General features: G+C 42.0%; 1 protein-coding gene and 1 long non-coding RNA gene across 8 annotated transcripts in view; both read left to right on the top strand.

The window, feature by feature from the left end:
- The window catches only part of OSBPL3 (oxysterol binding protein like 3), a 121,773-nt gene that overhangs the window by 85,177 nt on the left and 22,179 nt on the right, over nucleotides 1-14,417 (top strand). For all 7 annotated transcript variants that reach the window (XM_005290875.5, XM_005290872.5, XM_065583385.1 and 4 more), the window contains 3 exons: nucleotides 3,937-4,071; nucleotides 4,822-4,915; nucleotides 11,170-11,420. In XM_005290875.5, coding sequence (XP_005290932.1) covers nucleotides 3,937-4,071; nucleotides 4,822-4,915; nucleotides 11,170-11,420 — 480 coding nt within the window. The remainder of the gene's footprint in view (nucleotides 1-3,936; nucleotides 4,072-4,821; nucleotides 4,916-11,169; nucleotides 11,421-14,417) is intronic.
- On the top strand, nucleotides 6,184-7,312 carry LOC135981346 (uncharacterized). The gene is made up of 2 exons (XR_010598330.1): nucleotides 6,184-6,258; nucleotides 6,503-7,312. It is a non-coding gene; the product is annotated as an uncharacterized LOC135981346 (long non-coding RNA).

The following is a 14,417-nucleotide window of genomic DNA, read 5'->3' as shown; positions in this document are numbered from 1 at the left end:
ATATGGCACTAGTGCACTTCACGTACTCAATGCATTGCTTTAAAAATATAAAGCACTAAAACATTCTATTAAACGTAAGAGATTTGATTAGAACAAAATAGGGAAGCTGCAGAATGAAAACTTCATACTGTCAGACACCTGGAAACTATTGCAAATATGTCTGCAGATAACACTGGGCTAGTCAATACTTTTTATCCTCAAAAGGAGGATCAGCTCAAAAGAAACAAAGTATGGGGAGTTAATGGAGTATGGCAGTGAAGTTTGTGCAACAGTATAGGATTGGTAGCTGGAAACAGATTTGGCATCATCCGAAGAGGAGTGTAATCACCTCAAAAGAACATGGATTGTGGAGGTGGAAGAGGTTTGTGGACAATGAAGATGGGGTGTGGGGAGGGAAGAAGGGAGAAAGAGAAGTGGTGGTGGACTCCTGAAGTACAGGTGGCAATCCGAAATAAGAAAGTGGTGCATAAAGAAAAAGAAACGAATCCACTGAGTGCAAATGAAAGTGAATACAGAGAAGCAAAGCAAGCTGCCAAGCAGGCAGTGAAGGCCAAAGACCATGCCCTAGACAGCCTGTAAAATCAGCTTGTAAACTACCTGCAGTTGGCTGGCAAAAAGACTACTGTAGCATTGCAAAAATGAGATTTGGAGGGAAGGAGGATGGTGCTGCAATGCCATTTGTAAATGATGACTACGGGAGACTGCTAGTAACGCCTGAACAAGCAAAGGAGAGGTGGAAACAATACTCTGAGTCTTTCTGAGCCTTTCGAATGGAGTTGCCCATATGTGAACCTAATGTGGTGCATGAGCCTGACGTAACGGAGGAAGAGGTGAGAAATGCAGTCCAGAAAATGAAGAACGGTAAAGCAGTGGGACCTGATGAGGTGATTGTGGACCTGGTGAAAGTCTTGGGTTAGAGAGAGGCATAAAATAGATGAGCAGAGTGGCTAAAACAGTCTGGCAAGACAAGAGATTCTCCCAAGATTTGTGCAAGTCTATCTTGATCCCAATACATAAAAAGGGAAACATCTGTGAATGTGGAAACGATTGAGGATTAAAGTTACTGCTGCATGGGATGAAGGTACTGAAACATATCTTAGACGCTAGGATTGGGAGAGTGGTGGAAACCATCCTCATACAAGAACAGTTCAGCTTTAGGAAAGGATGAGGAACCACAGATGCCATGTTTGTCATTCCGCAATTGAAGGGGAAGGGGCTAGAGTACCAACAGGATCACTTCTGGGCCTCTATAGACCTAGAAAAGGCACCTGATAAAGTGGTCAGAAGGATGCTCGTACCAGTGCTGAGAAAATATGGAGTTTCTGATGATTTAATAACTATGGTGCGTGCACTATATAGAATACCCTACATGATCCAAACATGTTTTGGAACAAGCTCCTTTTGAAGTGAAAGTTGGACTACATCAGGGGTTGACCCTCAGTCCGTTCCTGTTTACCATATTGATGGATTACATCAGCAAAAGCATCCCAGCGGGAAAAGGTGAGAAGCTACTTTATGCAAATGATGCATCAATAAGGGCATCCTCAAAATAAGACCATGGGGAAATAGTAAACCATTGGTATGACCAACTAAGCAGTCATGCTCATTTCCATCCCATGCCTAAGACTGAAGTCACTTGGGTCCATAAAGTGCCACAGGTCCATATAGAATTTAATGGAGTATCATTAAACCAAACTGGCCAATTCAAGTACCTTGGCGGCTGTGTTACAGGAGATGGCAAGCTTGAATGTGAGATCCACTCTAGACTGGAGAGTGCTGGAAGAGTGTGGAATAATATCTCAGGGCTCGTGAATGACAAGCACATGCCACTGAGACTAAAAGCCTAATTGTATAAAACAGTGGTGTGCCGTGCAGTGCTACATGATTCAGAAGCATTGGTTGTGAAGAGATGGCAGGACCAATATCTACAGGTGTTTGAAATTAGATGTTTTCACGCAATAGAGTCGCACAAAGAGAGATTGTGAAATGAAAGCATTAGGATGGAAGTCAAAGTCTGTGATGTGGCTGACCGAATCCAGGGAGCACAACTTTGCTGGTTTGGATACATAGTGATAATGAATGAAGAGGACCTGGGGAAGATAGCATAGCAGGAGAGGGAAGTAGGAAGAGAGACCCTGAGGAAGCAATGGTTGAATTGCATCAAAGAAGGTGGTAAGCAGGTGGACATTGGTGTTGCCTTGATCAGACAAAGGTGGTAGATGCTTGCAACACACCTCAGCCTTGGATGATGGGATAAGGGGAAGATGTGTGCTATCTATCTTGTGCTCAGTCACGAACACTCATTGCACTGAGTGTGTTTCCTGACAGTTATCTAAGCAGGGGCAGCCATTTATTAGGCTACCAATTAGTTAAGTAGGTTCTACTATATTGGATCTTACAATACTCCTAGGTATATGCAGAATGAAACTTGGGGGCAGTAACATGCTCAGCAAGCCACCTTGTCCTTCTCCCCAATAGCTGTGGAGATGCTGAGAATAAGGACACCTTGTTCCTACCCACTTCTTTCCCCTCTCTATACCCAGTAGATAGTCTAAAATAATGAGTCTCTTGGTGCTTCTCCTGCCATCGCTAGCCTGCCAATAGCGTCACTATGCCAAGTACACAAAAACTGTTTAAGACTTGCTGTGGTACAAGACACTCAAATCCCCATTATAACGTATAAACTCTGCTATGAATCCCACAGCAAAGGCTATTTCCTTTTAAGTAGCCTTGGTAGTATGATATTCTTCATTAACGGGGTGCTGCACATAAGGATTGGGTGCAGTACTACCGCTGCATAAGTGGCCTACCAGCAAAAAGACAGCTAGCAAAGCAAGAACTGCAATTAGAATATTTTTTGGCTCCTATAAATCTTTGTATGCCAATGCACTGAACATTTGTGTTTAAACAAGGCTTGGGAGGAAATAAATGACTAATTTGAAGAGGCTAGGGGAGAGTCTGTTACATTTAGTGTCACATCCATTACAATTGGCCAGAAGTTTTTGGGGATGATGGCCTACATCTGCCAGATGGAGACGCTGACATATGGCTACAACACGTGCAGGCATGGATTGGGCAACGGTTGTGATACCAGGCTGCATGACTGGGTGGGGCTAGTTGCTGGCGCCCCCTGTGGCTGGTTTCTAGTGCAGTTGAGAATAAAATAAAGAATTCCCAGAGATAAAAGTCCTGGGATTTTGGTGATGGACCTTGGGCTCATGTAATAGGGTGAGACCTTCTGGGCCTTGTGGGCTGAGGTCCCCACCTTGCAAGTCCCTCTCCCTTGTGGTAGGGAGGCTACTAGGACTCTGAGAGCTGCCTCCTTGGGGGGAGGGTAGGCTGAGGAGAGAGCCACCCCATGTTGTTGGTTATATGGTAAGGAGCCCTGTAACCCCTGCACTGGACCTGATTAAGTGCCTGCTATAAGAGAGTCTGGGTGATGGGTGGCTAGTGCCCCTCCCCTGTGTTAAAGTTAAATAAAAGTTGTGGCCTGCCACTTAATTCCATGCATATATCTGTCCCTATTTTGCTGTTGTGTCCACATCAATAAATGGAGTTTTTGTAGTTGCTCTCCTTTCAGGGGGAAGTTATGTATACACATACGTTTAGCTAAACAGATCACTTGACTGTTGCAACATTTTAACAGCTGTTCCTGAAAAAAAGATGCATATGCAAAAGCAGTAACTAATTCTGCAAAATACACATTACTGAGCTTCACTTTGTCATTTGTGTGTCTGATTCTTCTTCTGCACTTTGCTGCTTGTCCCCTCTTTGAAATGCATGCTTCCTATCGTAAACTGTGCAGGGCGCATGCGTTCATCGGTAGCAACATTTACAGCCCTCTCTCCGAGTTGTGTATCTGTTGGTTTGTACCTACATGTGCAGATTGCTAATTACCATACTTTTCCCTAAAAGCCTTTTATTTATTTTAAACAGGAAAATTCAAGAGAAGGAAGTCGAAGCCTGGTTCACCAGCTCTCCAATGAAAGTAGGCTGTCTGTCACAGACTCTCTCTCAGAGTTTTTTGATGCTCAAGAAGTCCTGCTGTCTGCAAGTTCTTCAGAAAACGAGGTCTGAGCACAAATATCAGAATATCTCTCTGATGTAGCTTATTTCAACATATTTAACCTGTTATCTTTCTGCGTGGTAATTGCAAACTTGCTGATCCATCACAAATGAAATATTTTGGAGGATTTCAAAGTCACATACACTTAATTGTTTGCTACACTCTTAAAAAAATAAAGTACGTAAGGGAGGTGGCTGAACAGGGAAAACAGGCAATGTAGCTTGCACGCCTGATTTTAAAATAGAAAGTATAAGGAATGTAGTTTTGCAGCATCTGTCCTGAGTCATCCTATAGGAGCCGCAAGAAATTTTATCAAACGATTGTGCATTTGTACACTTTTTTTTTTTTCTTGTGGCACCTGTAGGTTGACCTATGGCAGATGCTACTTTGCAGCATGCAATTTTAAACTTTTTCTATTTCATGAAATTCCAAAAAGTTGATATGACCAGATTTCAAGAAAGGCCCCTCTAAATTTTCAGGATCAAAGAAAATGAGTTTTGCCTTCAATAAAATAATAATTTAGTAGTGATTTATGAAATCTTTTTAGTGATGGATCTCTGATCTGCACACCTATTTGTATTGTTAGGCTTGCCTGTTGCTTCTATACAACACAGAAACCGTGCCAACAATACAGATCTCTTTAAATGACAGATCTTTCTTCCATTAATTTCACAAATGATCATAACAGTTGTCAGGAGTAGCATATTGCAAACTTATTTTTATATATATAAATGTACGTTGTTTCCTTCCCCCAGGTATCGGATGATGACTCATATGCCAGTGATCTAAGTGATAACATCTCTGAGGATAACCTAAGTAACGACATTGAGAATGAAAGGCAAACTCTGGGTAAGATTGGTGTTTTGTTGTATCCTATTCTGAGAAGAGGCATTTTCTTACCAGAAATCACTCTGATATCACAGATTTCAAGATGTAGACATTGGCTAGTTTTTGCTTTTCTTTTAAGATTTGAACTGTTTTTGGAGTAGTGTAGTTTGGATACTCTTAGTGCAGTCAACTGTGCCCTGATCACCTTAAGGTGTGAGGGTTGCTGTGTATCAGCACAGACACTTGTCTGCTGTCTGTGTCACCTCCCCGCAGAGACCTCCAGCTGCTCCCAAGCTTCTTTCCATGACCTTGGGACCCTATGGAGTAGCTAACCCCGGGTGCTGTCTCTTCTTCACTGAAAGGTAGATATTTTCTCATCACTCTGGATCTTCAGTATGAACTTGTCCCCTTACATACCATTCAAATACAAATAATAGTTATGGTTAACAAAACGCAGCTTTTGTTATGTGAGAAATGTGAGAATAACTCTACACTGATCGGCCTGGTGTATGACAATAGTACTTTCCTCTTTTTGGTTTTGTCTACACTAGCACATATGTCGGCAAACCTTTTGTCAGAAAGTGGTGTGAAAAAACACAACCCTGACTGACATGAGTCAGTGTCTCTCTCTCTCTCTCTCTCTCTCTCTCTCTCACACTCACACCCACCCACCCACCCGGTTTGGACAGCACTATGTCATCGGGAAAGCATCTCCCGCCAACATAGCTACCGCCGCTCGTTGGGGGTGGTTTAATTAGGCCAGGGGAGAGCTTTCTATTCCCGGCATAGAGTGGCTACACAGGAGACCTTACAGCAACGCAGTTGCAGGAGTACAGATGTGCTGCTCTAAGGTCTGTAGTGTAGACGTAGCCTTTGTGTTCTTTTCTCCTAATTGCAGTGGTAATGATTGTGTTTAGGGCAGTCGATTAATCGCAGTTTTAATTGCACTGTTAAACAATAGAAGACAATTGAAATTTATTAAATATTTTGGATGTTATTCTATGTTTTCACATATATGGTATTCTGTGTTGTAATTGAAATCAAATTGTATATATTTATTACATATATTTGCACTGTAAAAATGATAAACAAAAGAAATAGTATTTTTCAGTTCACCTCATACAAGTACTGTAGTGCAATTTCTTTGTCATGAAAGTGCAATTTACAAATGTAGATTTTTTTTTTTTGTTACATAATTTCAGCGCCTACAAGTCCACTCAGTCCTACTTCTTGTTCAGCCAGTCGCTAAGAGAAACAAGTTTGTTTGCATTTGTAGAAGATAATGCTGCCCTCTTCTTATTTACAGTGTCACCAGAAAGTGAGAACAGGCATTTGCATGGCACTTTTGTAGCCGGCATTTCAAGGTATTTACATGCCAGATATGCGAAACATTCGTATGCCCCTTCATGCTTCGGCCGCCATTCCAGAGGATATGCTTCCATGCTGATGAGGCTCGTTTAAAAAAAAAAAAAGGTGTTAATTAAATTTGTGACTGAACTCCTTGAGGGAGAATTGTATGTCCCCTGCTCTGTTTTACCTGCATTCTGCCATATATTTCATTATATAGCAGTCTCGGATGATGACCCAGCATATGTTGTTCATTTTAAGGACACTTTCACTGCAGATTTCACGAAACGCAAAGAAGGTACCAATGTGAGATTTCTAAAGATGGCTACAGCACATGACCCAAGGTTTAAGAACCTGAAGTGCCTTCCAAAATCTGAGAGGGACAAGGTGTGGAGCATGCTTTCAGAAGTCTTCAAAGAGCAACACTCCGATGCCGAAACTACAGAATCTGAACCACCAAAAAAGAAAATCAACCTTCTGCTGGTTGCATCTGACTCAGATAATGAAAAATGTGCGTCAGTTGGTCCAGACTGCTTTGGATGGTTATCTAGCAGAACCCATCATCAGCATGGATGCATGTCCACTAGAATGGTGGTTGACGCATGAAGGGACATATGAATCTTTAGCGCATCTGGCACGTAAATATCTTGTGACGCCAGCTACAACAGTGCCATGAGAATGCCTGTTCTCACTTTCAGGTAACATTGTAAACAAGAGGTGGGCAGCATTATCTCCTGCAAATGTAAACAAACTTGTTTGTCTGAGCGATTGGCTGAACAAGAAGTAGGACTGAGTGGACTTGCAGGCTCTAAAATTTTACATTATTTTATTTTTGGATTCAGGTTTTTTTGTAAGCTCAACTTTCATGATAGAGATTGCACTACAGTACTTGTATCACGTGAATTGAAAAATACTATTTATTTTGTTTTTTTACAATGTAAATACGTATAATCAAAAATAAATATAAAGTGAGCACTGTACACTTTGTATTCTGTGTTGTAATTGAAATAAATATATTTGAAAATGTAGAAAACATCCAAAATATTTAAATAAATGGTATTCTATTATTGTTTAACAGTGTGATTAATCGCACGATTAATTGCAATTATTTTTTTAATCATTTGACAGCCCTAATTGTGTTCATTTAAGTAGCTTACTGATTGCATGAAATGCATAAAACCAAAATCATATCAATATGCTTTTCTCTTGTCCTGGACCATGGAAAGCTGCACTAAGGAGTTATTTGGTTACAAGGGTTAGAGGTTGGAACTATAACTCTTGTATTAGCAGTTTTGTGCATGCCGAGTGCCGAGTTCCTGGTTCCCTGTTCTCCCTCTGCCACTTCAGCTTAAATCAAGATTGGATGTCTTTCTAGAAGATATGCTTTTAGCTGAACCAGAAGTTTTGGGGTTGATACAAGAGACACTTGGTGAAATTCATTGGCTTATGTTCTGCAGAAGATCAGACTAGCTGATTATAATTGTCCTATCTGGTCTTAAAATCTAGCTCTCAAGACAGCTCAGCATGTCCGTTATCTCCCTCACTGTGTAGCAAGACCATCTGTTACAGCTCTAGGAAACCATCACCACACTTTTTTCAAATGTACATTCCTAATGTTAGACATTGAAAGAAGCTTCCTGATCATCACAGGTACTCAACACGCTAGACAAATTAGAGGATTCGGTCAAAAGAAATCTGAGGTTCAACAAGGACAAGTGCAGAGTCCTGCACTTAGGACGGAAGAATCCCATGCACAGTTACAAACTAGGGACCGAACGGCTAGGAAGCAATTCTGCAGAAAAGGACCTAGGGGTTACAGTGGACGAGAAGCTGGATGAGAGTCAACAGTGTGCCCTTGTTGCCAAAAAGGCTAACGGCATTTTGGGCTATATAAGTAGGGGCATTGCCAGCAGATCCCCTCTATTCGACATTGGTGAGGCCTCATCTGGAGTACTGTGTCCAGTTTTGGGCCCCACACTACAAGAAGGATGTGGAAAAATTGGAAAGAGTCCAGCGGAGGGCAACAAAAATGATTAGGGGGCTGGAGCACATGACTTATGAGGAGAGGCTGAGGGAACTGGGATTGTTTAGTCTGCAGAAGAGAAGAATATGGGGGGATTTGATAGCTGCTTTCAACTACCTGAAAGGGGGTTCCAAAGAGGATGGATCTAGACTGTTCTCAGTGGTACCTGATGACAGAACAAGGAGTAATGGTCTCAAGTTGCAGTTGGGGAGGTTTAGGTTGGATATTAGGAAAAACTTTTCCACTAGGAGGGTGGTGAAGTACTGGAATGGGTTACCTAGGGAGGTGGTGGAATCTCCTTCCTTAGAGGTTTTTAAGGCCCGGCTTGACAAAGCCCTGGCTGGGATGATTTAGTTGGGAATTGGTCCTGCTTTGAGCAGGGGGTTGGACTAGATGACCTCCTGAGGTCCCTTCCAACCCTGATATTCTATGATTCTATGAACGCTAAATGGAAACCAGCAGCCACTGAAAAAATCTGCACTTCTGGAAATAGAACATTGTATGTAGGCACCCAAAGTATGGATGTAAGTGCCCAACTGAAAAAGCTAGCCTTAGTGTCAAGCCTTCATTAGCATGATTAGACTAGACATCTGCTGTTTATCTCAGATTATCTATGCCCTGATGTATTTACAGTTGTCTATATTGCTTTATATGGGCCGCATCTTTGTTGACTTCCATGGAGCTACAACAATTAACACCAGCTGAGGATGTAGCCCAAACTATTTAGTTCAGTTGATTAGTCCTTGCTATGCAATCTGAGTATTTCCAAGGGTGTGACAGAATCCCATTTCAAAGAGCTGTTTTGAACCAGAATACATTTTTAGCACTCTTGTTGCTTATTCAAAGGATATCTCCTCCCTGCTGGGGTCTAGGAAAACAGTTTCCCTTTGGGCTGAAGTCTTTTATTTATTTATTTTTGGATGTTAATTGTCTTCCTCCCCCATGGGAAGCGTCTGAGTCAACCTCTTTCTGAAAGGGAAGTCATACAAGTATGTTAATTGTTTCCTTACCCCAGGTGGGCGCTCAAGTTCTGGATGCTTGCATTTTTTTATGCAAACTAACATTATGACAGATTGCATATAGGCAGGAAAATAATGTGCAATAAATTATAATTCACCTATTGTGTGGTGTTTGTCATAGCTACCATGCAGGGATGAGAGTTCAAACTCTTAGTCCTTCATTCTTGGGTAATCCGTGTCTGGTAGAACTGCAGAGGCAGAGTGCTCTGTGCAGCACTGTGACTGTGTGTGCACTGACCATTTTCTGGAAATTCACTGATGCCCTTAGAACAGTGCTGGCAAAGTTGGCAGCAATAGCTTAGTCCAGCCAGGTGCCACTTTTCTACAGTGTCCTTTTGGCATGCTCTAAGCAGAGTTAGACAATGTAATGTAGATGGCCACTATGTTTTTACCACCATCTCACCGTTGCAGGCACCAGTGGAGTTTTACTGGTGTTAGTACAAAGCAGGGAAACTTTTTTAAAATGGACTGACTCTATCTTCATGGGCAATGCTTCTCTGGCTATTTCAGGCAAAATGTAGACAGACTACGGAGGCAGTCGTATCCATCCCTCTGAGTGGGACATGGCCTCAAAGACTCATGTGGGGAAGGCAACATGGAAAAGGAGGAAATGATGTACTGAGGCAGCCCCCAAATGCCCCAGGATCAGAGATGGGCGCTGTAGAAACATAGACGCTGTTCAGGGTGATTGAAAATAAGATGGCAAGATAGTGGGAGGGGTGAGAGGAGAATATATCTGATGGCTTAAACAAATAGGATGAAGGTATAGCTAAATCAAGTAATCTACTCGGGCCAGTTCATTTTGTGACACACCCCTTGGCTAAGGCTTATCCCTGTGGTGGGGCTTTATTTTAAATCTATCTCAAGTAGTTTACTATAAAACTTGGAACTATTTATCGTGCCCAGACTGCTTTGACACCCCAACACAGAGCTCAGCCATTCTCTTGGATGTGCGAGTTACCCTTTTGAATGTCAAGTAAACTCATAGCCCTCCTGTGGCCTTCTCTAGCACATAGGTGTGTCGTGAAGCTAAATTCAGTAATGTTTGTGAGGTATTTGGGTACTCGGATGAGCATCATGGAAAAGCCTGCCAACAAATATCTGGTGTTTGCCTACAGCAAAAGATTTTTCTTGATACGAGAAGTCCATCAAATCAGCAGAAAGAGATGAAGAGGGAGGTATTTTCACACTTGGGTTCTGTAAAGCACACTTTTTTCTTCTGAAAAGAATGTCAGCTTAATTGAAGATCTGTCAGGAAGGCGTTTTTGTTATTTAAATGTACATGAATCCGTCTCATGTAAAACAAGATAGTTATAATATGTGCTCTGTAGAGGTGTAACTTCTAAGAGCCTGTGGATATGTCTACACTGCACTAAAACACCTGTGGCTGGGCTATGGCAAGTGACTCGGACTTGCGGGGCTATAAAATTGCAGTGTAGACATTCAGGCTCAAGGATTCTCCCTTCTCCAGGGGTCCCATAGCCTGGGTTCCAGCCTGAGCCCAGATGTCTACATTGTAATTGTATAGCCCTGCAGGCCGAGCCCCATGACCCAAGTCAGCTGACATGGCCCAGCAGTGAGTGTTTTATTGCAGTGTAGACGTACTCTTAGGCTTTTCCAGAGCATTTCAAGGGATTCTTTTTAAGCATTTATGCTTCCTGTATATCTCAGTAAAACTTGCTTGGTTTAAAATCTTGTTTTAAATGCTCAGTGTACAGCAGATATCTTCAAACCACAAGTCAATATTTGAGTCACATGGGGAGTGAAGCGTTGTTTGAAAGATAAGGAAATTGCTGATGCTTTAATACATCCATAGTGTTTTCAAAAGAGATGATACTGTAAGAAAACAATGAATTGCTTAATGTGCTCCTGGGATTTCCTTCCAGATTGCATTGCTGAAAGTGGGATGGGAAGCCATTCCAAGCGGAGAACGTGTTTGCCGGCTCCATGTCCTAACACCAGTAACATCAGCCTATGGAATATCCTGAGAAACAATATAGGGAAGGATCTCTCCAAGGTGGCTATGCCTGTTGAGTTAAATGAGCCACTTAACACTCTTCAGCGACTTTGTGAAGAACTGGAATACAGCGAACTACTGGATAAAGCAGCACTTACCCCGAATTCATTTGAAAGGATGGTAAAAAAAAACAAACCTTTCCAATACTGAGCAACATGAGATGTAACCGAAACAGAACACAATGGATTTTCTTAAGCCTTAGGGTACGTCTATACTTACCTCCGGGTCCGGCGGTAAGCAATCGATCTTCTGGGATCGGTTTATCGCTTCTTGTCTAGACGTGATAAATCGATCCCGGATCGATCCCGAAAGTTCTCGCCGTCGACGCCGGTACTCCTGCTCTGCGAGAGGAGTACGCGGAGTCGATGGGGGAGCCTGCCTGCCGCGTGTGGACCCGCGGTAAGTTCAAACTAAGATACTTCGACTTCAGCTACGTTATTCACGTAGCTGAAGTTGCGTATCTTAGTTCGAAGTGGGGAGTTACTGTGGACCAGCCCTAAGAATCCAGAAAGTACTTTTTCATTTCTTGTGCTTACAGCTCAGAGGGGCAGGTTTTTAAAAGAAAACATAATTAGCTCCTGTGATCTCTGTTTGACGTAATTTCCATTGTCGTAACAGAGTAGCCATTCTCAGGTGTCTGATTCTCCTGCAAATTTAGTTAAGGGAGAAGCTTAATTCTGGTCTGTGTTGCTGTCTTCTCTCTCAAAGGTTTAAAATGTGTTTTTAGTTTTGTTGTGGAACTAATATGCTTCCCCAATTAACATAAATGGCACAATATCTATTCTGCTTTGGCAACGTCTTTTTCAGTGCCTGGGGGACACAGAGATGACCTGTGCCTGCCGATTAGTGGGGGAGGGGGACACAGTGAAGGCAGCCGGCTTCTTCCAACTATATTTTCCACTCCATGCATCCGATGAAGTGGGTTTTTAGCACACGAAATCTTATGCCAAAATAATTTTTAGTCTCTAAGGTGCCACAAGTACTCCTCGTTCTTTTTGCTTTTTGCTGATACACGGCTACCACTCTGAAACCTGAGCATACTCATTCCGTGTGAGCATGCTCAGTAAAAGTCAAACAGCAAATCAGGAGGGGGGCCTGTGATCCGGCATGTTCTCCCCCTCATCTCCCTCCCCTCCCCCCACACATCACCTCTGGGAGGACACATGCTGGGTCTTCAAACACAATGTTAACTACAATAGTATTAACAGAATGAACTACCATTTTTTTATCAGACTTGTTGTGTAAAGCTTTTTGAGTCACCATAAAGTATTTGAGATTTCAAACTGGGCAAGAGATGCGTATTTGGTCAAAACACAAATGCCTTTTTGAAATGAAATTTTTGAAGAGCCATTTCGCCTTTACTTATCGGCCAAGATGGGACTTCACATTTCTTCATTTCCTGGGCTAACCACCTAACTCAGCACTGCTGGGCTGGCTAGGGTGTGCATGTGCTGTCTACTATTGGAAAGACAGAACTCTGAATTCAGAACTTGGCAGGTAAGGGGGGGAGAAATGGATTTCAATCATACCTTGTTTCTAAGTGTAATCTCATATTAATGTTTAAGTCTATAAATATATTCTGATTGGTTTAAAATCCCTTATTAGCATTCTTAATGTTTTGGAACTAATGCTTTGCCCTTTCCCTTGAAGTGAATAAACACTTCAGCTCAATGGCTTTCATGGTGAAGTGTCACTGTTCTCTTCTGTATCCAAACAATCCTGAACAGAAACTTTTAAATTCTGTATAATAAAACCTTAATCCCATCTTAAAGATCCTTCCTTATTTCTGCTATCCTTGCTAGAGGTATACTTGAATCTGGGTCGAAGTAAGTAATGCCTTAAGGTCCATTATCAATAGATATTCTTTTCTCTCTTCTCTTTGCTTGAGCGTGTGTATTAAAAAAGGAAATAAGTAATTGCCTTTTTAGGAGGAAGTAAAAGTAAGACAATTTTTTTTTGTCCTCGGGTTTCAGGGAAATTACATTCGGGAAGAGAGAGAGAGGGAATTCTCCAGCGTGAGAACCCCCAAAGCAGGGTTAATGTGAATGACTGTCCTGAAATCCCACTACCTTGTTGTCCACTTCTGAGTGTTTGGTTTATGGATTGAGGTACTGAGAATTGAGAGGGAGCACATCTACAGCACAGTCTAGGGCTTTCCCAAGGAAAGGAAAAGGGGAGGGAATTTCATTGGAGGAAGGCAGTGAAGGAAAGGAGAGATGAATCAAGGTCCACAGAATAACCTCCAAGTTTTCATTCCCCAGACTGTTCAGTTCTGCAGAGGTGCTAATAACTATCTCGGGGGATTAGTATCTCCCAGCTATTGTAAAGGAAACTGGCAAGATAAAAGTTAGCACACAATAAACAAATGGCAGTGCAAACTGGCTATGTCTACACTACCACTTATGTCAGCAAAATTTATGTAGCTATGCGGCGTGAATATTCCACCTCCCAAGCGGCATAAGTGATAATGTGCAATGCATGCACTTCTCCCACTGACACAGCTACTGCTGTTCATTGGGGTTGGTTTAATTACGTCAGCTGGAGAGCTCTCTCCCATTGGCATAGAGTGACTACATGAGCTTTGCTGCTGTCAGCTCTCTAGTGTAGACATAGCCTTAGTGACCCCACACAGAAACCTAAACAGACCAGTAAACTGTTGCCTTACAGAGATATGAGCCCTTTCCCCATATTTTAGGGGTGTGGGACAAAGGATATGGTTTTATACTTCTAGGGACCACAATTGTAGAACATAAGAACGGCTGTACTGGGTCAGACCAAGGTCCATCTAGCCCAGTATCCTGTCTACCGTAGAGTTAATGTTTTGAGACACTTTCTAATATAAAATTTGAAATTGATTTTTAAGCAGTTTCTCATTTATTGGCTTCTGTTCTTTGGAATAGCATTTTGTTTAAAGCGATTTTTTTAGAAGTACCATTTTTATGTACATTTTAAATTGGCATCATAGTCTGAATCTTTTTTTATTGGACCAACTTCTGTTGGTGGAGGGGACAAGCTTCTGAGCTTCACAGAGCTCTTTCTCAGCTCTGGAGAAGATGACAAGGTGAGCCAGATTGTTAAGCATTAAGGGGCCACGTGTTATAGAAGAGCAATTAAAAT

The sequence above is a fragment of the Chrysemys picta genome, chromosome 2 (genome assembly GCF_011386835.1).
Source record: "Chrysemys picta bellii isolate R12L10 chromosome 2, ASM1138683v2, whole genome shotgun sequence".
Classification (NCBI taxonomy): Eukaryota; Metazoa; Chordata; order Testudines; family Emydidae; genus Chrysemys; species Chrysemys picta.
The sequence above is the reverse complement of the archived record's forward strand: the minus strand, read 5'-3'. Positions and strand labels throughout refer to the sequence as shown.